This window comes from Elephantulus edwardii, unplaced genomic scaffold (assembly GCF_000299155.1).
Source record: "Elephantulus edwardii isolate Elephantulus edwardi_28Jun2011 unplaced genomic scaffold, EleEdw1.0 scaffold00308, whole genome shotgun sequence".
Classification (NCBI taxonomy): Eukaryota; Metazoa; Chordata; class Mammalia; order Macroscelidea; family Macroscelididae; genus Elephantulus; species Elephantulus edwardii.
The window spans coordinates 468389-493273 of record NW_006400058.1 but is presented as its reverse complement, the minus strand read 5'-3'; the positions used below and the strand labels follow the sequence as shown (position 1 = coordinate 493273).

The following is a 24885-nucleotide window of genomic DNA, read 5'->3' as shown; positions in this document are numbered from 1 at the left end:
CCTGATGCCACAATTCTCCTCATAGAGCCCAGCTTCTCGAATAATCTGCTCTGCATACATGTTGAAAAGGTATGGAGACAGGATGCATCCCTGGCATACAATAATAATAATAGTTCATATGTGTTGAGTCCTTGTAGTGGGCCAAGGAGCTCAGGTGGCTCAGTGTGTCGACTGGTGACTGGAAAGTCGCTGGTTTGAATCCCCCAGCCATGCCATAGGAGAAAGATGAGGCTGTCTTTTTCAGTTAAGATTTGAGTCCTGGAGCACTGCTGGAGGGATTTCCCCCAAGTCCTCGACCTTCACTGTGGCTTTGATATTTGTTATCAGTCAGTGTTGTAAACACTTTATGTGAATTTACTCAGTCTGCAGTGACTCTGTGAGAGAGGTTTTATTATATCCGTTTTATAGGCAGCAAACTCGAGGCAGAGAAATTCAGTTATTCATCTATGGCAAAGCTGAGATTTGAATCCAGGCACTCTGTTTCCAGAGCCCACTTCCCCAGGTCTCCGGGTAGTAGACTATTCTCCCATGTGGGTATTGAACCAGGCCTCTGCGGATGATGATTTGAGCTATCTGCAGTTTAAGCAATGCTGTTAGGCATTCCAGTATGTGCATGCTTGTGTATGTGTGTGTGTGTGTATGTGTACACCAACCAATTAAACCACTGCTCATGCGATTCCAGCTCATGGTGAGTCTCCTGTGCTGTGTAGGGCTGCGTTCCATTGGGTTTCAGGGCTGGCTTTTCTCACAGAGATTTCCAGTCCTCTATTCTAATGTGTGCTTGGGTGGATTCCAGACTTTGAGTTAGGTTCCAAGCTTGTAAGCCGTTTGCTCACAAGGAACTCCTTCCTATTAGTGTTGCATGCTGTTGAGTCGGAACTGACTCATGGCTGGTCCTCCAGAGAGTTTTCAGAGGCAGTAAATTACATGAGAGGAGACAGCCCACCTTTCCTCCGTGGAGCTGCTGGTGGATTTGAACTATGTGCCTTTGGGTTTGCAGTGCAGCTCCTTACCCACTGGGCTGCCAGAATTCACATAATAGCAGTGAATTAATGAGAAATGATATTATATGTTATGTATATATTACCATCTAGCATACACTATGTAATGATTAGGGAGGTCTGGTGGCCCAGGGTTAAGGAATTGCACTGTCAACCCAAAGGCAGGCAGTTCAAGTGCACCAGCTGCTCTTTAGGTGAAAGATGAGCAGTCTCCTGCCGTGCAATTGGCAGCCTCTGAAAACCTGCTGGAGGGTCAGCTGTGAGTTGGTTCCAATTCAAGGCGCACACAACAACACATGTAATGATAAATATATTAACTGAATTCCAGTGTGAGACTAGACAGCTCTGGTGACATAGTTCACAGGGAGTGCACCACTGACCTCAAGTCTGTGAGCATCTGTTAGTTCAAATCCACCAGCAGCTCTGAGAGGCGGTAATTTACAGTCTGGAAACCCAGTGGGGGGTCAGGAATGAGGTTGTTCTGACTTGATCACAGTGAGCTGAGTTTGTTGATTTGAATATGAGAATTGGTGGCATGATGTGTTATGTGCTGGGTTGAGAGTTCATTGGTTCTAATCTACCAGCTTCTTTGCAGGAGGGAGATAAGGCAGTCTCCTCCAGTAAAGATTTGCAGCCTCAGAAACCCTAGGGGTGGGGGTGGGGGAGGAAGGGTCACCTTGAGTTAGAATCAACTCATTAGTGGGCCTTTTAAAAAAATGTTGTTGTTGTTGTTATGTGCCTGCGACCCGTAGCGACCCTCTGTACAGCAGCTCAGAAGCCTGCCTTGTCTTGAGCCAGTCTCATTGATTCCGACACACTTACCCCTATTGCCCCAGTTACTATAAGAGCATATAATTATTAATAATCACTAGTGAATAGTAATACATAAAACACTATTGCTACTAATGTGATTATTACTAATAGTCTCACATTAGAATACTCTTACTATGTTCACATGATGTGGTTTTTGTTATGGGGATGTGTTAACGGCTGCTAACCAAAAGATCAGCACTTTGAATCCATCAGCAGCTCCTTGGGAGAAAGAGAAGGTGACTTCCCTCCCCTGTAAAGACTGACGACCTTGCAAACCCAGCAGAGGGTTGTCAGGGGTTTGCATTGACTCGACAGCAATGAATTGGATTATTTGTTGTACACTGTTTGTTGTTAATGAATTGTTGTTATTTTTATTATGTGCTGTCAACTCACCTGCGACTCATAGAGACCTTATGTACAACAGTCCTAAACCTTGTTCTATCCTGTGCCAATCTTATTGTCTCTGACACACCTACCTCCATTCACCTACCCCAGTCACTGAATCAATCCATCTCATCGAGGATCTTCCTCTCTTGTGCTGTCCCTCCAGCCTCCCAAGCATGATGTCCCTCTCCAAGGACTGGTCCCTCCTTGCAGCATGTCCAGTGTATGTCAGGCAAAGTTTTAGAATCTTTTTTCCAAGGAGCAGCCTGGCTTCACCCTCTCTAGGATGAACCTATTTGTTCTCTTAGCAGTCCATGGTATATTCAATACTCTTCTCCAGCACCACAGCTTAAAGACATTAATTCTTCTATCATCCCTAGTCATTGTCCAGCTCTCTGATGCATAGCAAGTAATTGCAAAGACTATGGCCTAGATCAGGCACACCTTAGTCTCTACACTGACATCATTGCTCTTCAGTACTTTGGAGAGGTCGCTGACAACAGACTTTTCCAGTGCAATTCATCTTTTGATTTCCTGGCTGCTGGTACCAAGAGTGTTGATTGTGGAGCCAAGAAAACTAAAGCTGTGAACAATCTCAATCTCTTCACCATCTATCATCATGCTGCCAATTGGCCCAGTGGTTAGAATCTTTGTTTTCTTGATGTTGAGCTTCAATCCATATTGAAGTCTGCAGTCTGTGACATTCTGCAGCAAATGCTTCAGGTCCCCCTCAGTTTTCAGCAATCAGGGTTGTGTCATCTGCATAATGCAGATTGTTGATGAGTCTTCCTCCAATCCTGATGCCATATTTCTTCTCATAGAGCCCAACCTCCCGCATAATCTGTTCCGCATATAGATTGCAAAGATATGGAGATAGGATACATCTCTACCATAAACCTTCCCTGACTTTGAACCATGCAGTGTTTCCTCGCTCTGTTCTGATGACTGCTTCCTGGTCCAAGTATAGGCTTCACATAAGCACAGTAAAGTGTGTTAATGAATTACCAACTAATTTTTATTTGTACTAATAATCTTTTAGAGTTAATTGTAGGCCGGTATTTCTATCTCTGCACTATGCGTTTCTGTCAGCTGGAGTCATATGGAATTGATTTTATCTGTAGGTGAAAACTGTCTACTGTTGGCAGTTTGACACAATTCAACATAAACATTTATAATCTAAAACAAAAGTACATCCTAGTGGTCTCATTTGGGTAAAGATTGGTTATGAGACACTTTTCTTCTTGTGTATAAGAAATGAACCTGGGCGGGGGGGAGGTAGAGAAAATAGTGCAACAATGAATCAATGGAAATCCAAAATCTCTGTAAATGTTCATTAAAATTAATAAAATTTAAAAAAAAAAAGAAATGAACCTTGGCTTAGCTTCCTAACTGGTTTCCCTGGAAACCAGATAGAGGTGGAATGTCAACTCTGTTGCTAGGCAACATAACAGGATAAAATGATGGAGCCCTGGTGGCATAGTTCATAACGTGTCTGGCTGTTAACCAAAAGCTGATGGTCCGAATCCATCAGTCTCCCTAAGGGAGAAAGATCCATAGTTGGCTTCCTTAGAGATTGACAGTCTTGGAAACCCAACAGAGAGCCGCCATGAGTTGGGCTTGAGTCAATGGCAGTGGGTGGGTTAGTATGTGACACATCTGCATATATTTGGTTAGAGGCTGAGTCTGTGCCTGTGGACGTGATACTTGAGTTATTGGCTCCTATGGGGCAAGGGGCGTCTATACTCAGGTGGATCCCAGCACCACCAATGTAGATATAATCTCCTTAAACCTGGCTGTCACTTGGTCCACTCTCCAGGTACTCATCTGCAGGTCACTTATTTAAGCTTTGCAGCAACCCAAGGGAAGTTGAGCGGGTTGGTACCCACTGTCCAGAGGATCTGTTAATTTCCTTGGCCTGTGTCTTGTTGTTATGTGCCATTGAGTTGCCTGGGACCCATAGAGTCCCTATGTACAGCAGCTCTGAAGCCTGCCCTGTCCTGGGCTAGTCTCACTAAGTCTGACACAACAACCCCCATTGCCCCAGTTACTGTATCAGTCCATCTCATCTGGGATCTTCCTCTCCTGTGCTTTAGGAGAAAAATTTCCCAGGGATCCCTCAGAATCCAAATGAGCCCAGTAGCTAACACAAATTCACAGAGGGCAACTGAGAACTCCAGGGGAAGTAAAAAGCCTCTGGAGTATTTATTTGCTCAGCCAGATAAACAGTAAATGAATCGATAAATAAGTGCATGAATTAGCAACTTATCTACCACCCTCTTTTCATCCCATGTTCATCCCTCTGGCTCCTTTCAGTGTCCTGGAGGGGTCAGTGATCCCACTCTACCTCTCCTGCCACACCTTCCCTGACTGCAAAGTAGGGATTGTAGTAGCATTGGTGAACTCAGTCAAGAGCTCAGCACAGTCCAAGCACATGGGAACCAAAACTCCAAGCAGACCCACTGCTGTTGAGTCAGTTCTGACTCATCTCGACCTTATGGGACAGAGTAGAACTGCCCCATGGGGCTCCCCAGGCTGCAAGCAGACTGCCGTATCTTCTCTCCTCAGAATGGCTGGTGAGCTTGAACTACCAGGGCTGCTGCTATATAGTAGGGGCTCCATAAATGTAAGCTGCTGTTACTCTCGTGACAATGACAATTACCAGTATTATTAGCTCTGGTGGCTAAGTGGTAAGAAGCTTCGCTGCTATCCCAAAGGCATGAGGTTCAAATCCACCAGCTTCTCTGAAGGAAAAGGATGGGCAATCTCCTTCCCCGGGATTTTCTGCTTCTGAAAACCCAACAAGTATTATTATGAGTATTATTCTTATCCCTGTTCTGCCCATTCTGCCCTCATCTCTGACATGCAGGATGCTACCTCTCAAACCTCCACCCTGATGTCCCCAGTTTTATTTCTGTCTCCCAAATAATCAGTTCATACACAGCCAAAATGTACTTCATATTTCTACTTCTGTTTCCCCCAACAACTGCCTTGAAACACACCCTCCTGTCTTCCTCACTGTGTCCTGGAAGCCAGTCATGATCTGACCCCTGACTGCCTCCCTCCACTCTCCTCAGCCATGCTTGTTTCTGCCTCAGGGCCTTTGCACTTGCTAACTTCCTGCAGAAACATACACCCTTCCCCTGCAGTCTTCCTCAGGCCAAGTCTTACCCTTTGGGTCTTAAGGTCAATGTCCAGAGGCTATTTCCTGACTTCCAACTGGAAGGTGATCATCTCTTACAACACACAATTCTCATCCCTTGAAGCTATTTCCAGTTGTATGTTTATGTGATGGCTTATCCTGTTCCTGCAACATGAGTGTCTTGCAAACAAGGATATTGGATCTCTCTTTTTAGCTGCTGTTGAGTGTGTTGCCCGCTCATGGTGATGTCACTGCAGTGGGATTGAACTGTTTGTTGTTCTCCATTGGGTCTTGGGTGGGGTTTTTTTTAATTATTATTTTTATTTTTATTAATTTTAATGAAAGTGTACAGAGACTTATTCATTGTTACACTTTTCTCCCTGCCCACCCCCTCCCCCCAATTCACTCTTCTCCCTGAAAAATAAAAGAAAAACTCTTTATGCAGTCCCTCCCCACAAGTCCACTCCACTGTGCAGCCCTTCATTCTGGACTCCTATCATGACAATAATACCCAATCATATGTCCCTTTTAAACTGTTCTCTCCCTCATCTGTTTCAATGCTGTATACATCATTCCTCCCCTCCTTCTCTGTCAGTCCCATTTTACAACAGTGGACTTATACAATATTTGTCCTTTTGTGACTGAGATATTTCACTCAGCATAATGTCCTCCAGGGTCAACTATTTTGCATAATATTTCATGAGTTCCTTGTTTCTCAACATAGCAGAGTATTCCATTGTGTGAATATACCAGAGCTTCTCTATCCATTCGTTTGTTGATGGGCACTTGGGTTGTTTCCAGCTCTTTGCTATTGTGAACAAAGCCACGATAAACATGGGTGTGCCTGGGTGTTTTTTTTTTTTTAAATTTTGAGCATGTGATATCTTTATTTGAAAAATGGGTGTTGGGTTTTTATAAAGTCTGTATACATATGCGCACAACAGCTTTATTCACAGTCACAAAAGTCTGTGGGCATCCAATGGTCTAGTCTGTAGGAGCTGCACTGCTAACCTGAAGGAGAAAGATGGGCGATCTCTCCCTATGTGATTTACAGCCTCAGCAATCCAACCGAGGGTCAGTGTTCAGGCAACACGGATGAGTCTCAGAGGCATTAAGCTGAGAGGAGCCAGCTCAAAGGCTCTGTGATTGTATGACATTCGGAAAAGGCAGAAGTATGAGGCCAGAGGCCAGATCTGTAAGGACAGGGTGAGAGGAGGACTTGACACAGCAGCAGGAAGAAGGGTCGCACTGGAGCTGATGTGGATCCTCCTGTGAGCACAGGGTCTTTATGGCTGATTTTCAGAGGCAGACAGCTGGCCATCTGGAGAGTCTCAGACTGAGATGGACGAGGCCAGGCGTCCTGCCCTTTCTAAGCTGGCTCTGTGTGTTTCCAGGGCTCCATTGGCCTCCAGAGAACCGGAAGCTTGCCTCGCAGGAGGGGGGAGAGGGCAAGCCAGAGAGGATCACCCCGACCCGTGTCTCTGCATTGCACTGGTGAGGCCACCTTTCCTACAGCGGGGGAAGAACCTGCATGGACGCCTGCCTGAGAGGAAGAAGAGTGCCTGGGCAAGGGGGTATCCAGTGTTCTGACCTGACGCTATCTCCCCAGGACCCCCGGAGGCTTCGGCTCTTGCACCAGTAGCAGGGGATTCTGGGAGACACCCCCTCTATCAGCTATTAAACTGTGGCCCTGGGAATAGGTGAGGCGGCCAGGAGCAGGTGGGGAGATGGGAGAAGAGACTGATAGGTTCTCACTGCCTGGTCTCTGTTCTCTCCTCCCAGCTGCGGAGCCCTGCACCCAGACATTGCCCGCATGGAGCGGCTCCTACTGCAGGCTGTGGCCGAGAGGGAGCGGCTGCTGAAGGCCAGGGTGAGACGTAAACCCTCCTCCTGGGGGATAGGAGCCCCTCTTTCCTTAGACCCATGAGTCCAGGCCCCTGGACTCCTCCGCCCTCAGACTCAAGCCCCAGCCTCTTCTTTCCTCACACCCAGAAGTCAAGGGCTCCAGCCTTTTCCCACCTCAGGCCAAGGCCCTAGTCCCCTCCTCCCTCAGACCCAGGAGTCCAGCCTCCAGACCCCTCCTCCCTCAGACTCAGGAGATAGGGCTCCCTCCTCCCTCAGACCCAAGCCCCAGCCCCCTCCTCTCTCCGACCCAGAAATCCAGATCCCCAGACCCCTCCTTCCTCAGACCCAAATGTCCACATCTCCAGCCCCCTTTCCTTAGATCTGGGAGTCCAGGCCCCCAGCCTCCTTCTCCCTCAGACCCTGTAGTCCTGTATGTGGCTAATTAGCATCCTCACTGTTTCATCCTGAACCCGCAGGAAGGGACAAGAAAGAGCACTGGAGGTTCCTCAGGCCCAGCTCTACCTGCCATCATGGTCAGTCCCACCCCGCCCTCACCCTTTTCTCCCTCCCCCCTGCCCTGTGCCTTTCATTATACCTCACCCCCTCCTCCCTTCTCCCCTGACCTGTGCCTTTCATTATACCTCACCCCCTCCTCCCTTCCCTCCTGCCCTGTGCCCCTCTTTATACCTCACCCCCTCGTCCCTTCTCCCCTGATCTGTGCCCTTTTTATACCTCACCCCCTCCTCCCTTCCCCCTGTCTGCCCTTCGTTATAACTCACCCCCTCTTCCCTTCCCCCCGCTTGTCTTTCATTATACCTCACCCCTTCCTTTCTTCTGACTGAGTTCAGCAAAACTGAAACCCAAACCCTCTGCCATTGAGTCCATTCCAGCCCTGAACTTGGCAGGGAACAGGGAAATAAGAAGGCCTCAGCTCCTGTCCCAGTGGGGCCAGCTGTGCCCAGTGGGCTCTCTGGTAACTTGGTCCACCTCTGTGCCTCGGTTTCCTCTTCTGTAAATTGGTGACAGTGTCAAGCAGTTACAACACAACAAGGGCAATTACATGCAAGGGCTTTACAAAAGAATTGAAGATTTTATTTTAAATTTTTGTTATAAAAATTTTTAGACATACACAAAATTACAAGCATATAATAAACAACATGTGAACCCAACCCAGTGCTGTCAGATGGGTTTTGGCCTATAAGGAATCACTATGGGGTTTCGGAGACTGTAAATCTTTTAGGAGGGGACTGGCTAGCTGTCTCTCAGGGAGTGGATTTGAACTACTGACCTTTCGGTGGTGATGGTTGTTGTTATTTGCTGTTGAGTCGCCTGTGACTCATACCTGTGTACAATAGCTCTGAACCCTGCTCCATCCTGAGCCAGCCTCACTGTCTCCGACACACCTACCCCCATTACTCCAGGCACTGAGTCAGTCCAGCTCATTGAGGGTCTTCCCCTACTGTGGGCTCCTAAACCACACCATTCAAGGTTACCAGTAGTGAAGCTTCTTTCACTTGCCAACTGTATTTTCACTAATCTACATACTTCCTATTCTGCATGGGAATATTTCCTTTATTTCTTTTTTATAAATTTTTATTTTATATTGGTTTGCTTACAAAGTTCGTATACATTGTTTTTACACTATCTTCATTCATGTTATGTTTCTTTCATACAATTATTCCCATTCATTATGTTGTTGTTATTATGTGGCGTCGAGTCGCCTGTGACTCCTAGCGACCCTATATACAACAGCCCTAAACTCTGCCCTATCCTGTGCCAATCGCACTGTCTCCGACACACCTACCCCCATTATTACCCCTGTCACTGAATCAATCCACCTCATAGAGGGTCTTCCTCTCCTGCGCTGTCCCTCCACCCTCCCAAGCATGATGTCCTTCTCCAAGGACTGGTCCCTCCTTGCAACATGTATTTTATAAAATTAATCAACATTGAAGTACGTCCGCCATTGCCCTGTCTTTCCAGATCCTTGCTGGATCTTTCCCATTTCCTTTTCCCACCCCTACCTCTACCCATCCAATTGTATGACCTTATGATTTCTCCCCTTCCGTCCTCACCCCTCTGCTCCTATCCTTCCCCCCTGCCCTTGGATCCTCATGCAAGTTTTACTTGTTATCTATTTCTACAATAATGATGTTCTACAGTGTTTGCCTTTATGGGACAGAGTTTACTCAGCATAATACTCTCCAGTCCCTCCCAAGTTAGGTAGTGATTTTTGAAATGTACCACAATTTCTCAATCCATTCAATTGTAGTTGGACATTTGGGCTGTTTCCATGTTCTTACGATGGTGAATACTATGAACATTGGTGTACGAATCTCCATTGGTGTCTCAGTTCTCATTTTCTCGGGGTATATATTCCTAGTAGTGGAATAATAGCTGGATCTTATGGAGTTTCTCCGTTCAGCTTTTTGACGAAACACTAGACTGCCTTCTGGAGTAGTTGTGCTATTTCACAATTCCAGCAGCAGTATGAGAGTTCTTATCTCTGAACATCCTCTCCAACTTTTACTGCTTGCTGTTCTGCTACTTTGCCACTGCTACTCAGGTGAGATGCTATCTCATTGTGGTTTTGATTTGCAACCCTCTTACTGTGCACTGGGATATTTTAAAGCAAATTCCAGATGTTGTATCATTCGTCCCATGCTTCAGAGGGGCCTTGGTGCCACAGTGGTTAAACAGTTGTCTGCCAACCATGAGGTCAACAGTTTGAATCCACTAAGAGCGAAAGAAGTGGCTGGCTGACTCCAGAAAGATTACAGCCTCAGCAACCCCTTGGGGCAGTTGTATTCTGTCCGGTGGGGGTGCTGTGACTCAGAATGGACTTGCATGCTCTGGGCTTGATTTTTTTTTTCTGGTTTACCAGCACTTCACTCTGTATTTTCACTACAGATAGTCTCCAGGTTATGAATGTCCGATTTTACTTGCGTTTAACATTATGTTCGTTTCCCCACACTTTGAAATAATCAACCAAGCACATCTTGCAAATTCTTTATTGCCGTTACCTTCATTTGTTGCACATGTAGCCTTTAATCATCATTAAGGCTTGAGCCTTTTCTTGCACTAGTCAGACTTAACTCCATTCTGACTTACAATAATTCAAACATTTTTCAAATTGATGTACAAACTCAACTTAAAGATACACTTAGCAAGCAGATCTCATTCGTCACCTGGGAGCCACCTTAAATGGAAGTTGACAAGTCATACTTGTTTTTCATTCATGTACATTTTGTTTATAGCATTAACTACAATTGATAAATGCAATTAATTAATACAAAAGTCTGCTCAGCCCTTTATTGGATATTCCCTTTACTTTCCCTCAGCTTATCTATGCATTAATTTTTACTTTCCTTCCCCCTTTCTCCCTACCCTAGCAACTGCTGAAATTGAGTTTTTATTTGTTAGGGGGGTTTTTAGCATAACAAAGCTCCATTATTATGCCTTAATACATCTTAATTACGGCTGTTAATATTCTGCTAACATCATAATATTTACATTCACAGTTTTCCTGTCAGCTTGGAAATGTCTTTTTTAGCAAGCTTAAATAAGATTGTGGTGCTGAACATGTGTACAGAATGCACTTAACTGAAGTGTTTCTTAAACCTTTCAATCTTTCAACGCACACTCACCTCTGTTTTTTTAATGTCATTTGTCATGTAGGTTGCCTTGCGTTGTTGGTTTAACTGATGGCTTCCTTTTTAAACTTTTCTTTTACCTACACTAATTGAGGAGAGAGCTCTGGTGACGAGTGGTAAGGAACTGCACTGCCAGCCTAAAGGCTCATGGTTCAAAACCACCAGTTGCTCCGTGAGAGAGGGATGGGCAGTCTCCTTCTGTGCCATTTACTGCCTCTGGGTTCTGACTCAACAGTACACAGCAACAGTAGTGTGAGGAGGGAGCTCTGGTGGCACATGGAGCTGCTAACCCAAAGGATGGCGGTTCAAACCCACCAGCTGCTCTGTGGGAGAAATCCTCCTTGTGTGATTTACATCCTCACAAATCCAGTGGCCAGTCAGCTGTGGGTTGGAATCCACTTGGGTTTGGTTTTTAGGAAAAGGATGGGCAGTCTCCTCCCATTCCATTTACCAACTTCTGAAAACCTATAGGGTCAGCTGTGAGTTGACTCTGATCCACAGAATGTAACCACATCGGCGTGAGTACATTTTTGCCAGAAGGAATGGAATAATGGGAGCGTGCAAGTCACCCTCAAGCCCTCCTCCACGGAGGTGTTCTGTGTTTGTAAGGAAGCTTTAGAATCATCTTTGTACATTCCCACCTGCACTCATCAAATGGTATTTTGTGAGTTTAATGTTCCTGTCAGTGGGCATGTTATTTGTAGCTAATTCTTTGCTTTCTTAGCAATTTGTTCTCTCCCAACAAATATCCATTGAGTAGCTGGCCTGCTGACCTGGGTTAGCAGTTGGAATCCACCAGCCAGAGACTTGCTTTATGGGAGAAAGATGAGACAGTCTCTTCCTGTCTGGATCTACAGCCTTAGAAACTTGAAGGTCGCTGATAGTCAGGGTCTACTTAGCAGCAGTGGGTTTGGATGTTGTATGGCAGGTCCTGGGTAGTACAAAGGACTTGCACTGAGCTGGTAATGGAAAGGTTGGTGGTTCAAATCCACCTAGTGACCCCAGGGAAGAAAAGTCTGCCAGTCAGCTTCTATAAAGATTGCTGTTATGTACTGTTCGGTCAAAGCCAATAGCTGACCCTCCAGCAGCTTTTCAGAGGCTGGAGATCACATGGAAGGAGACTGCCCATCTTTCTCCTGTGGAGAAGCTGGTGGATTCGAACCACGTGCCTTTGGTTTGGCAGTGCAATTCCTTAACCTGTAGGCCACCATAAAGATGACACCCGAGGAAACTGTGGGGCTCGGTTCCACTGTGTAACCCACAAGGTCACTGTGTGAGTCAGAATCAACTTGCTGCAGTGGGCTTGGCTTCTTTGCTAGACCTTGCATTAGCCGCAGAGACCAAAGTGAAATGCTCCGCCCTTGAAAAGCTATTGTCCTGTGGGACAAATGAACAAGAAAGCAGCATCAATAAGTAAAATAAACAGCATGTCAGAGCCTGATAAGAGCCAGGAAGAAAGAGCCAGAAAGCAGTGGAGCTTTGTGGCTCACTAGGTAAGAGCGCGACCTCATTAAAAATTCAGGAGCCTCCTTTCTTGCTCTCCATCGCGTGGGCGCCCTGTCATTTAGTAAACAGCCTCTGTCTCCCCAGCCCTGTGCCCACGATGGCATTCTGTGCCTGTGTGCAGAGTAGCTGATATCTGCATCTAGAAGTGCAGTCTAAAAAAATCCAGACAAAAACCCAATTAAAAAAAACCCAACTCATTGACGTGGAGTCAGAACCAGTGTGGGTTTCAGAACCCATTGTCAAGGACCTGCACTGGGTTTCCAAGGCCACAGGCTCTCAGTTGTACAGGAGGAGACCACACGGAGGAGACTGCCCCTCTTTCTCCTGCAGATTCGAACTGCCAGAAGTGCCATCTGCAGCTCCCTACACACTATGCCCCCAGCGCTCTCTGACGTGGAAATCAGTGGGTTGAAAAACTCGACAGTGGCCACAGCCCTGTAAGCAGGGAGCTGTGCCACCTCCAGTTTTCAGAGTGGGTCTGTGGAGGAGGGCTGGGAAGCTGAGACCCTGGACCCACTTCTGCTGCACCCCTGGATTGGGCCCCAGCGTCCCAGCTGGGTGACCTGAGTCACTTCTCTAGAAGCTTTTCAGTTTCCTCTTCTGTCACAAGGGGACAGTAATGGGCTGTGGTTGAATTCCTGGTGGCGCAAACAGTTAAGCACTTGACTGCCAGCTGAGATGGTGATTTGAAGTCACTCACGTGCCTGGTGATCCGCTCCCGAAAGGTCACAGCCTTGAACGTCCTCTGAGGCAGTTCTCTGAGCCCCTTGGGTTGTCCTGAGTCCGTATTGACCGGAAGGTCACTAACAGCACCAACAACTACAAGGGGTTGTTAGGAGAGGAAACAAGGGCCACATTCTAATGACTGAACATCACGCTGGACTTAGAGGTCAGCTAAAATCACCCAGACCATCCACTGCTCATTACACTCTGACTCCGACCCTCAAGCAGGAAGAACAGACCACCCCACAGGGTTCCCACGCCTGGGAATCTTTTTGGAAGATGAAAGCAAACTGCCTCATTTTTCTCCTGTGGAGTAGTTGGTGGACTTGAACCACTGATCTTTGGGTGAGAAACTGGGGCCTTCACCACTATGCCCCCAAGACTTCTCTCTGACAACCTTGGACACCTGAGGTAGCTCCACTCTGCCCCATGGGGTCACTACAAGTTGGATTTGACTCAGGAGAAACAGATATTGTTGTTATATATAATGGTTACCCATGGTGGACAGTGCTTGGTGGAGCTCCCAGATTAAGATAGGCATGGAAGCAGGATTGGCATCCACTTCCTAAGCAACATGATTTTGGAAACTTTATGAATATTAGAGAAACTATGATAGTTATAGAACTGGGTTCAGATCTTTTGTTCATGGGGTCACTATGAGTTATACTTGACGGCACTTAATAACAAAGTGTATATATGTTGTTGTATACTGTTGAGTTAGAACCAACTCATAACTGACACTCGCAGTGGGTTTCTAAGACAGTAAATTTACTGTCTCTAAGACAGTAAATCATGAAATTATCGAACAGTATCATTAATACCACATGCAAGCAAGGTGCTGCTGAAAATTATCCAAAAATGACTGGAGCCATGCATCGATAGAGAACTGCTAGATGTGCAGGCTGGGTTTAGAAGAGGCCGTGGTACTAGGGATATTATAGCTAATATTAGATGGACTTTGGCTGAAAGCAGAGAGTACCGGCAAATGTCTGTGTTTTATTGACTATGCAAAGGCATTTGACTGTGGATCACAACAAACTGTGGCTGACTCTGAGAAGAATGGGAATCCCAGAACATTTGATTGTGCTTATGTGAAACCTATGCTTGGACCAAGAGGCAGTCATCAGAACAGAGCAAAGAGACATTGCAGGTTCAAAATTGGGAAGAGTGTACACCAGGGATGTGTCCTGTCTCCATAGCTTTTCAATCTATAGGCAAAACAGATCATCCAGGAGGCTGGGTTGTATGAGGAGAAATGTGTACCAGGATTGGAGGAAGATTCATCAACAACCCTGCTTGCTGAAACTGAGGAGGACCTGAAGCACTTGCTGCAGAAGGTCAAGGACTGTAGTCCTCAATATGGATTGAAGCTCAACATCAAGAAAACAAAGATTCTTATCATTGGGCCGATTGGCAGCATCATGATAGATGGTGAGGAGATTGAGATTGTTAACAGCTTTAGTTTGCTTGCCTCCACAATCACCATTCTTGGTACCAGCAGCCAGGAAATCAAGAGATGAATTGCGTTCGGGAAGCTGGCTGTCAGGGACCTCCCCAGGGTACTGAAGAGCAACGATTCCAGTCTGGAGACTAAGGTGCCTGACCCAGGCCATAGTCTTTGCAATTGCTTGCTATGCATCAGAGAGCTGGACAATGACTAGGGGTGATAGAGAATTGATGCCTTTGAGCTGTGGTGCTGGAGAAGAGTGTTGAGTATATCATGTACTGTCAGGAGAACAAACAGGTTCGTTCTAGAGAGAGGAAAGCCAGGTTGCTCCTTGGAGGCTTCGTCTGTGGCTTTATCTGACATACTTTGGGCATGTTGTAAGGAGGATCTGGTCCTTGGAGAGGGACATCATGCTTGCAAGGATGGAGGGACGGAGAGAGGGAGACCATTGATGAGATAGATGGATTGATTCAGTGACCGGGGTCATGAGGGTAAGACAGTCATGTGTGTCAAACAGTAAAGTTGGCACAGGATAGAGCAGGTTTCAAGGCTGTTTGTACATAGGGTCGCTATGAGTCACAAGCTACTCAACAGCGCATAACAAATCACATGGGAGAAGATTGCCCATCTTTCTCCTGCAGAGCCATGTACTTTTGTGTTTGCAGTGTGATTCCTTACTACTAAGCAGCAGAGCTTCGTGTGTGTGTGTGTGTGTGTGTATGCTACCATCCACACATACCCCCCATTATATATACACACCCCAGTACAGCTCCCTCTGACACACAGAGGACACGTGCATACACGTTGTGATCATTGTTTCACCGCAGGGATTTGGAGAGGTGACAGGTAAGGTTCCAGCCCCTGCAGTTGCTCTCCAGTGTCCCCTGTCCTGTGCAGTCCCTGGCTCCATTTCCTTTCTGCCTCGCTCTCCCTTCCCTCTAGCCAGAGAACCCATGTATCTCCTCTCTCCTCCCCTCTATCTCCTCTCCTCTCTCCTCCCTTTTCCCTCTGACCTCCTTAGCTTTCTCAGCTCTCTGGACTCAGTGTAGTTTGGGGATCAGTGGCATCTTATCCCCTGGGAGCTAGTTATACCGCAGACCTCAGCCCCACTGCAGACATATGGCTTGCAGCCTGAGATGTGTGGCTGTGAGCCTCAGTTTAAAGGAGTCCTGGTGGCACAGTGCTTAAATACTCTGCTGCTTCTGAAAGGTGGGCGATTCGAAGCCCCCAGCCTTTATGGGAGAGAAAGATGTGGCAATCTACTTCCATAAAGGCTATAGCTTTGGCGCCCCACAGGAGAGCTGTGCCCCGTCCTATGGCTCTCTGTGAGTCTGAATTGACTTGACAGTGGCTCAAAGCCTCGGTTTAGGCATTTGACGCAAACAGGACAGATGGCATTTTGGGGTGTCCATATCCATCGGTGGGAGTCCCTGGCCCCTCCTTTCTCATCTCAGGTTAAGCAGTAGACAGCTCTGCCTGTGTGACTTGATCGAGTGGCTTAACATTTGAACCCATAAAGTGTTGGGGCCTGGAGGTAAACGTACTTACCCCAGGGGCCTGAGAAGTTGGAGAGAGCATATACTGTGCTGGTTGTCACTGCTGATGGCTTCTGAGTCCCTTCCAGCTCATGGTACAACTGCAGAGTTCTCAGGGCCTGACCATAAGGCCTGTTTTCCCATCTGCCTCTGGGTGGGTCTGAACCACCAGCCTTTTGGTTCATAGTCTTGCACTCAACGATCTGTATACTTCAGGGCCTATAAAGATTTACCCAGAAGCCCCAGCACTGTCAAGTCTGTTCTGAGTTCTCAAGGCTGTGAATCTTAACTGGAGCAGATTGCTTCAGCTTTCTCCTGCGGATTCAAACCGCTGACCCTTCAGAGCAGTCCAGCGCATAACCCTCTGTGCTATCAGGGCTTCTAGGAAAGGGCTTGTTATTGCTGTTGTGTACCATTGAGTCGGAACTGACCCATATCTGACCCACCAGCAGGGTTTCAGAGGCAGTTAACGGCACAGGAGGAGAGTGCCCATCCTCCCGCGGAGCAGGTGGTGGATTCGAACCACGCGCCTTCAAGATTGCAGCACAGCTTCTTACCACATGGGATAATAATCACAAGGGAGGAAACCCACTATCAATGCTGCTGTTGTTGTGTGCTGTCGAGTTGGAACAGACTCAGAGGTGACCCTCCTCCACTGGCTTTTCGGAGGCAGTAAATCTCATTGGAGGAGATTGCCCATCCTTATCCTGCAGAGCAGGATTTGAACCACATGCCTTTGTGATTGCAGTACAGCTTCTTACCACTGTTGTTGCTTGCCTTCAAGTCGAGCATGACTCATAGCGACCCTATGAACAAAAGGCCTGAAACCCCACTACAACTATCGATATCTATCCAAGTTCATGGAGGCATGTTGTTTAGGAAGTGGATGCTGCTTCTGCTTCCAAGCCACCAGAACTCACTTTTCTCCAGCAATAGCAGCCATAGAAACACATTTCTGACATGGCACCCTGGTGTTTCAGAGCGATCTCTAGACTCAGGAGGACCTCAGTTTGGATCCCAAGTCTGCCCTCAACAGCTCTGTGTGACCTAGGGCAGATTAGCTAATCTCTCTAGACCTCAATTTGCTCGTCTATAAAATGGGCCTCACGGTAACCCTGTGTGGGGTCAAGGAATTGATGCTCATAAAGCCCTGGGCAGAGTGTCACTGTCAATAAATACAGCTGTTGGAGTCCTTATTATCATCATTGTTAATATTACTGTTTAAAAACTGGTAGGTAAATATACTTACATGTGAGTTGCTATGACTGGACTGTTTTTTGGGGGGGCTCTGGGCTGCAAGGTGGTCAGCCGCCCCCTTCCCCTTCCCTCCCCAGGCACCACCCCCACCCCCACCACGCCCTCCAGGCCCCCGCGTCTTGGATCTCCGGCAGCACCTGGAGCGATGGGGCCACAACCCAGAAAGCTGCCCGCAGATCCGGGTGTCGGGGGGCTGCTGCCGAGGACCCCTGGTGAAGATGGGAGGACGCATCAAGACCTGGAGGAAGCGGTGGTTCTGCTTTGACCGCCAGGCCCGCCGTCTGGCCTACTATGCAGGTCAGTCCAGCTGAGTGTCCCAGGCCCCAGGATAGTCCGATCCAGAGGTCTCTCCCCCTCAGACACCCAGGAGGTCTGGCTGCAGCCCCTTGCTCTCTTAGGCCTCTAAGCCTAAGCATCCCTCAGGATGCAGGAATCCGAGTCCCCAGTCCCTCTTTCCCCCGTGATGCAGGAATCTGACTGCTCCTCCATAACCCAGGAGGCTGGACCCCTCATTTCTTGAGCTCAGGAATCCTGACCCATAATTCCTTCCTCCTTAGGTGACCAGAAACCATCCCTTCCACCTATCAAATTGTGTGACCTTATGATTAACACCCCCTTGCAGCCTCATCTTCACCCCTCTGCTCCCACTTCCCCCCCCCCCCGGCCCCCAGCCTTTGCTAACATACTTGTCTGGTGCAGATCTGGGTCCCCAGCCTCCATCTTACATGACGCCTGGGAGCCTGGGCCTAGGTCCTCTCCCCTGGGAATCAGACCCTCGTCTTTCCTCCCTAGGGGAGTCAAGTATTAGGCCTCCCCATGAGTTCCGGAGTTTGCCAGGACATCCAGAGACCTGAGCTTCTAGTGCCCTAGATTCCATTCTGGCCCTGGTGGCCTAGTCTGTAGAACAGTGCACTGCTAACCCAAGGCCGAGCTACTCTGATGGTTGGAATCCACCAGTAGCTCCTGAGAAACACAGGCCATCTCCTCTCATGGGACTTACAGCCTTGGAAACAACCCAGTGGAGGGGCAGCTATAAGTTGGAACTGGATTGAGATTCCATTCTCCAACACCCCTGGGAGTTTGGGCCCTGATGCTGTCCAGCCTGCGCACCCCAGCTTCTGTGCAGCGTCTTCAGCATTCACATGTCCTTCCCAGCATGCCACTTTAGGGACCTTCAAATCCTCAACATGTTTCTCGCCCAAACCCCGCTTTGACTTGGGCCCAGTGACCTCAGCCCAACTGTGTCCCTCATTCTTTACTGACTGTTTCTCCCTCACCTTCTTCCCCAGATAAGGAGGAGACCAAGCTCAAAGGTGTCATCTACTTCCAGGCCATTGAAGAAGTCTACTATGACCACCTGCGTTGTGCCTTCAAGGTGAAGTCCTCCGAGTGGGACTCTGGAAGGCCCCACAGTCATGCCTGAACTCATCTGGCCTGTCCTATCCCGGCAAGGCCAGCCACAGCCCCTATTAGAGCATGTGTCACCCCACGGGAGGCCAGCAGGCTTAGAATGAAGAGGCTCTGCTTCTCAGCTGCTGTTACTTTTCTCAGAGCAGAAGTCTAAGTGCAAAAATCTGATACTCTCTGATGCCAGGCTGGGGATAAATGAAGGCAGAGAAAGGCAGCCTGGGGAGCAACTAGGAGAGACAATTATTACTCAGCTTCTGTCTCTAGTTGCCAGGAAACGATGGGGCCCATGATATCATATAATTTCTTTCTATCTATCTATCTATCTATCTATCTATCTATCTATCTATCTATCTATCTATCTATCTATCTATCTATCATCTTCCCCCAGAGAACCCAGGACTCAGAATCATCAGGAAAGTACAGTGCTAGAAATTATTTGCTGGCAAATAATTCCATTTGGAGAAGGTTCCGTGGAGAACAAATGACTCTGCCTCTGTAAAGCTTAAATGGGAATTCCAGCTGTGCGACCATAGGAGAGTAGCTTCCCTTTGCTCAGCCTTGGTTTTCTCATCTGCAGAATGGGCGCAGTCAGCCCACCTCTCTGGGTTATAAGGTTTAAACTGATTACGGGTAGAAGATTTATCCAGTGCTGGGGGTTGGCATGTGGTAGATGGTGGTTGTTGCTGTTGAGGTGGTTTTCACTCATGGTGCCCATGTGAGCAACACAACAAAAGACTGGTGCCATCTTCCTTCATGGCTGTCGGCGTACTTGCGCCCACTGTCGAGAGCCCTGTGTGCTTTGAGTCCCCTCCAACACAGAGGGGACCCTGCCTGGGACAATATTCTGTTGTGATCGATCCATAGTGTTTTCGCTGGATAATTCTCGAAGTAGACTGAAACCCACAAATCATGACAGGATGACCAAGTGACAGATGGGCGGTGGACGTAGTAAGTAGTTATTCAGTAAATGAATTCTAGGCACAAGGAAGTTGTAGGTGCAGCATCATTTACAGTTCATGCAAGCCTGCCCGGTCCTGTACCATTCTCACCATCTCTGCTTAAGTTCACTGTCACGGCCATGGGGTCAGGCCATCTTGTGGAGGTGCTTCCTCTCCAGACTTCTCCACTTACAAACCAGATGGTTCTAGATTTTCCAAAGGGGGGAATGCTGCCATTGTTGTTAGGTGTTCTCGAGTCAGAACTGACTCTTAGCGGAACCTCCAGCGGCTGTTCACCGGCTGTGAGTTGCATGGGAGGAGATCTTATGCCCTTCAGAGTAACTTAATGGATTCAAACTGTGTGTGCCTTTAGGTTGGCTGCATAACTCCTTCCCAGAGCTCCCTGGAGGAGGGATTAAAACAGTTTTAAACTCTGGCAGCTTAATATCTACTGTGTTAAACTGCCAAGCAAAAGGTTGGTAGTTTGAACTCAACATCTGTTCCATGGGAGAAAAATGGGCAGTCTCCTTCCATAGAGATGTGCAGCTTCAGAAACCTGACAGAGGGTCACTACAAGTCAGACTCAAGTGAAGGCAGTGGGCTTGGTTGTTTTTAGGGGTGGGGTGGGTTTGCTTTGGAGAAGGTGCAGCAGAATGCTCCTTCTCACATAATTTCGGGCATGTTGCTAGGAGAAGGACATCATGCTTGGAAAGGTGGAGGGATAGCACAGGAGAGGAAGACCCTCCACCAGGTGCATTGGCACAGTGACTGCTGCAGTGGGCTCAAGTGTGTCAGAGATGATGCGGACAGCAGGAGAGGACAGGGTTCCGGACAGGACAGGGCTCAGATCTGTTGTTCACAAGGTCACTATGATTCACACTCGACTTGGAGGCAGGCACCTAACAACACCACCACAATCTTTGTATGGGAAAAGACAGGCAGGGAAGGATTCATTTAAAATTTAACAGTGCTCCTAAATCTAAGTGCTTTCTTCGACTTGTTTTTTAATCCTCACAACAACCCAGTGAAGTGGGTTCAGTGACCAGGTACCCTGTTAGCAAAATAAACACAGGCTTACTTCAGTGAACAGTTTCTCTGGGCTTCACCTGTCAGTGATGATTACAAGGGAATCCTTCCAGGGACCTGTGTCCCTGTCAGGGATTGTGAACTTGGAAAAGGGGCTTTGATTCTGCAGGAAGGTGCTGTGGTATTGGAAGAGAAGGAGGCTAGCCACAACCTAATAGTGTTTTTGATGTGAAATTGTTCCTTAGAGATTAGCAAATAAGCACAAATTAAGCCCAGGTTTACCTTGGTTATTTGGATAATCCACCCCTGCGTGGGTAGCACCATTCAGAAAGACCAGATTAAGACCAAGTAATTTGTTCAATGCCACAGGGCCTATAAGTAGCAGGTGTGAGATCAGAACCTGTGTCTATTCTCTCTTAAACGCCCCCATTCTGTTGCTTGTTCCAGAGCCCCAACCCCCGCCTAACGTTCTGCGTCAAAACCTACGAGCGCCTTTTTTACATGGTGGCCCCCAGCCCGGAAGCCATGCGTATCTGGATGGACGTCATAGTGACCGCAGCAGATGAGAACCACGTCCCCTGAGTGGCTCCATCCACGGAGAGGACGTCCCACCGAGGCCCCGCCCCCATGTGGAGAGACCACGCCCCCGGTGCGAGAGGCCACGCCCACGTCTGGCAAGCCTGGAACACTCCCGGGAATCCTGTGCAGCTGCTGGTCTGCTGCCCTAGGCACATGGCACCTTCTCTGTTTTAGACATCTGGGGCCATATTCCAGTCCCTAGGGCTCTTCCCCAGGCACAGAGAAGATTGCAAGAGTGGAAAGGAACTATTTATTGGTGCTGCTGTAATACAGAATTAAACGTGGAGGAAAAACAATGGTTGCTGCTTTGGTTTCCAGGCCTGGCTTCCAAGGCCCTTGGTCCCTAAGCAGGACATACGAATTATTATGGGTGTCTGTGAGAACAAAGAGCCCCACAGCTGGTTCCCTACTCCAAGAATAGAGATCTTAAATGCTATGCCACGGCAGGCGGTCTTGGGACAATAATACATTCCTTAGCCTTTGACAATTTTACCCTGACTGGACAAACCCTACAAACTACAAGGCCCTCTCACTCCAGGTGTTATTTCATCTGCCTTAAGATTTCCAGCTAATTTCTTTTCTCCAGGGCTTAGTTTGAATGTCCCATCTGTGAGGAAGCCCCCAGGGCCTATCTCATCCCCGAGCATTGTGAGTGGTGCCTCCTGGGTCTGAGCTTTGTGAGAGCAGAACTGAGTTTTCAGGGTCACTGCTGCCTACCACCGAAAGACACATTTCACTCTCTGGAAGTGAATTTTTTTTTTATGTTTACTTTTAACCTCTGGGGACCTTGTTCATGAGGAGAATCTCAGTCTACGCTCCCACTCTTCAGTTAGGTCATAACTCAGATGTTTCCTTCTTCAGGAAGCCCTCCTTGATTCTCCTGATTGAGTCACATGCTTTCTCTAAGCTCCTGAAGAGTCCTAGGCTCTCCTATCCTGACCTGGACCCCCTCTGTTTGGGTCCCCTCATCTTCTCCCAGACCCCTGTGCCTCTGCCTTCCCAGTCCCAGCCCTGGTGACCTGGGTCATCTCGCCACTTGGAGTGGTTGTCCTAGGAGGCATGGTTTGACCCTGCCTTGGTCACCTCTGAACCTTGTACAAACTAGATGCTGAGCGAATGTTTGACGGCTGAATAAGCTGATGAAAGAGTTGCCAGGGATAGAGGACAGCCATGAACAAGGCAGGCAAAACTTTTTGGCTGGTTCCCCTTTATCCTTTTGGTCTCATACTAGAGGCCCCCTCTTTTAGAAAGTTCTTCCTTAGCTGAGACAGGTGCCTCTTCTGGCTCCTGGGGCCACTGACTATTCCAGGTGGTCATTGTCTAGAGACAGGTCCTCCCTGCCCCCCAACTCCTGGCCCCCAGCCCTATTTGATTTGAATATTCAGTCCTTCTAGTTCCCATCTCAGGCACTGGGTGTTCCAGCCCTGGGGTCCTGACCCCCTTGAAGGTTAAGATCTGGCATTCTCCTGAGTCCTGGTGTGTAAACACAACCTAAATCCCAAAGCCCTCTGGGACATCCCACACACCCACCTGGGGTATCCCTAGCCTTTACCTCCAGGTGTGAGACATTTGGATTCTTATATCCATTCACTCCTCCATCTCTCTGCTATTCCTCTCTCTGCTGACCTGGGCTAGCTTCTGGGCACAGACCAGGGCTTCTTACTCAGAAAGGGTTTAATGCTCCCAGGTTGCTGTCTTGAAATTCTCAATAATTTTATCTGTCTGAACTGGTGTTTTGTAAGTGAATTCTGTTGGGATAATGCAGTGTGTGTGTGTGAATTTAAAGGAGGGGCTCTCAGGAAGATCCCCTTCCTGTTTCCTGTCCACTCTCTAGGACAGGTTCCCCCAGCCTTCCTTGGAGTTTCCACTCAGTAGCCACCGCCACTTTCCGCACCCAGCAGGGTCTGAGTGCTGGCTTGGGAGAGTGTGGGCTACCAGATATGTCACAGACCATCTCAGAGTGGGGCACGGTGGCTGGACAGAAGCAGATTATTTAGTTTATGGGGTCTCTGCATGATAAAAATCTGTGCTCAGCCCATGAGTAAGGAACAAGACATTAAATGTCATAACAGGTAAAGGAGAGGGAGAGAGCTGGGAACAACAGTAGGCCTGCCACCTTCACGACGTTCTGTTCGAGGCTGTTGTTGGAGCCACTGGTCAATCCTCTGCAGGGAGAGTTTCCCTCATTTTCCCTGACCCTCCACTTGACCCAACAGGATGTCCTTTTCTCGAGATATGCCTTTCCATTGCAAACATCATAGGCAGTCCTGCCCTTGACCTCACCCCTTCCCTGACACATCCGACACAGCCCAGCCCAGAGGGTGAGGTCTGAGACAAGCTGAAAACTTCGCTGAGCACCGAACCTGCCCTGCCCTCCTCAAACCCAAACCCAAACCCCCTGCCATAGAGTTGACTCTAACTCATACAGGCTCCTGGGCAGACTTTCCCACAGGGCTTCTGAGGCTGTAAATCTTTATGGAAGCAGATCTTTCTCCTTTGGAGCAGATGGTAGGTCTGAACCGCCAACCTTTTGGCTAACAGCCATTGAGTGCACTTGAACCTCTGTGCCACCAGAACTCGGCCCTGCTGGATTTTTGTTTTGTTTTAATTTAAAAAAACCATACAGCCAATTCAAGGATGAGTTTCAAAGATGCCGCCTAAAGGAAAAAGCTAGACTGGAAGGGCTGGAAAAGGGGAAGCAGCCTCGAGCGAGCGTAAAAGTGTTAAAACGAAGACTCAGGGCCCCAAAGGGGGTGCCAGTGCAATAAAGGTCAGACACACTCTTTGTGAAAAATATGACAGAATTATGAAAGCCGTGGAACAGTTAAAGTCTGGAATGAAGTGTCTGCACAATAGAGTGAGGATAAAGCCAGTTACGGGGATGACTTGGGGGATGGCCAGAGGGTCCATGTAGGATCAGTCAAGAAGCAGCCTTGCCTTGCCTGTAAGTACACTGGATAAGCCTGTGTTTACAGACCTTCCAGTTAAGACAAAATTTAGATACCATATTATAATAGTTGAAGGGAGAAAATAAAATCATATGAAAGCAATAAAAAACAAAACAAAAAAAACCACATACACAAAAATACAGCCATCGAGTCCTGCCTTAGGGGACAGGAGTCCACTGTGCATCTGGCCCCAGAGTTGGCTGAGGCCCTGGTTGACCTCCAGCTCGAGGGCCACCTCCTCATTGTCCCCTGTGTTCATCTATCTGAAGCTGGATTCGCAATGACCCCTGAGGACGGGTTACCCAGAGCCCCAAAGAAGGCAACTGTAAACAGTGCTCAGGAGCCTCCCTTCACGCTCTGGTCCCGGGCCAGGCCAGGGTTAGCCCTGGGGATCTGGGCAGGCCTGAGCAGGAGGGGACTCCCCACCCTGAGTCCCACTCCCTCGAAGACGCTGGTTCTTCCTGTTGGACTGGTTCTGGGTTCCTCCCTGAAACTTTCCCACCTGGCTGGGGCCTGCAGGGCCTCCTGCTCCTGAGCACACAAATAAGCCTGGGAGAATTGCCTGCCTGCCACTCAGAGTCCCTGCTCCTACCCTTAGGAGGCAGGAGTTTGCTCATCTCACTTCAGAGAGGGAGAGGGAGTCACTTACAGTCACACAGCAAGGAGGTGGCAGAAGCAGGG

The 24885-nt window shown here is 48.1% G+C and overlaps 1 protein-coding gene across 1 annotated transcript in view; it reads left to right on the top strand.

Annotated features, from left to right (window-relative positions):
• PHLDB3 (pleckstrin homology-like domain, family B, member 3) overlaps positions 1-21259 on the top strand; it is a 42010-nt gene extending 20751 nt beyond the window's left edge. The window contains exons 12-18 of the mRNA XM_006901099.1: positions 6732-6831; positions 6947-7037; positions 7120-7207; positions 7659-7715; positions 17381-17600; positions 18593-18678; positions 21125-21259. Of these exons, the coding sequence (XP_006901161.1) occupies positions 6732-6831; positions 6947-7037; positions 7120-7207; positions 7659-7715; positions 17381-17600; positions 18593-18678; positions 21125-21259 (777 nt within the window). The remainder of the gene's footprint in view (positions 1-6731; positions 6832-6946; positions 7038-7119; positions 7208-7658; positions 7716-17380; positions 17601-18592; positions 18679-21124) is intronic.
• The last annotated feature ends 3626 nt before the right edge of the window (positions 21260-24885 follow it).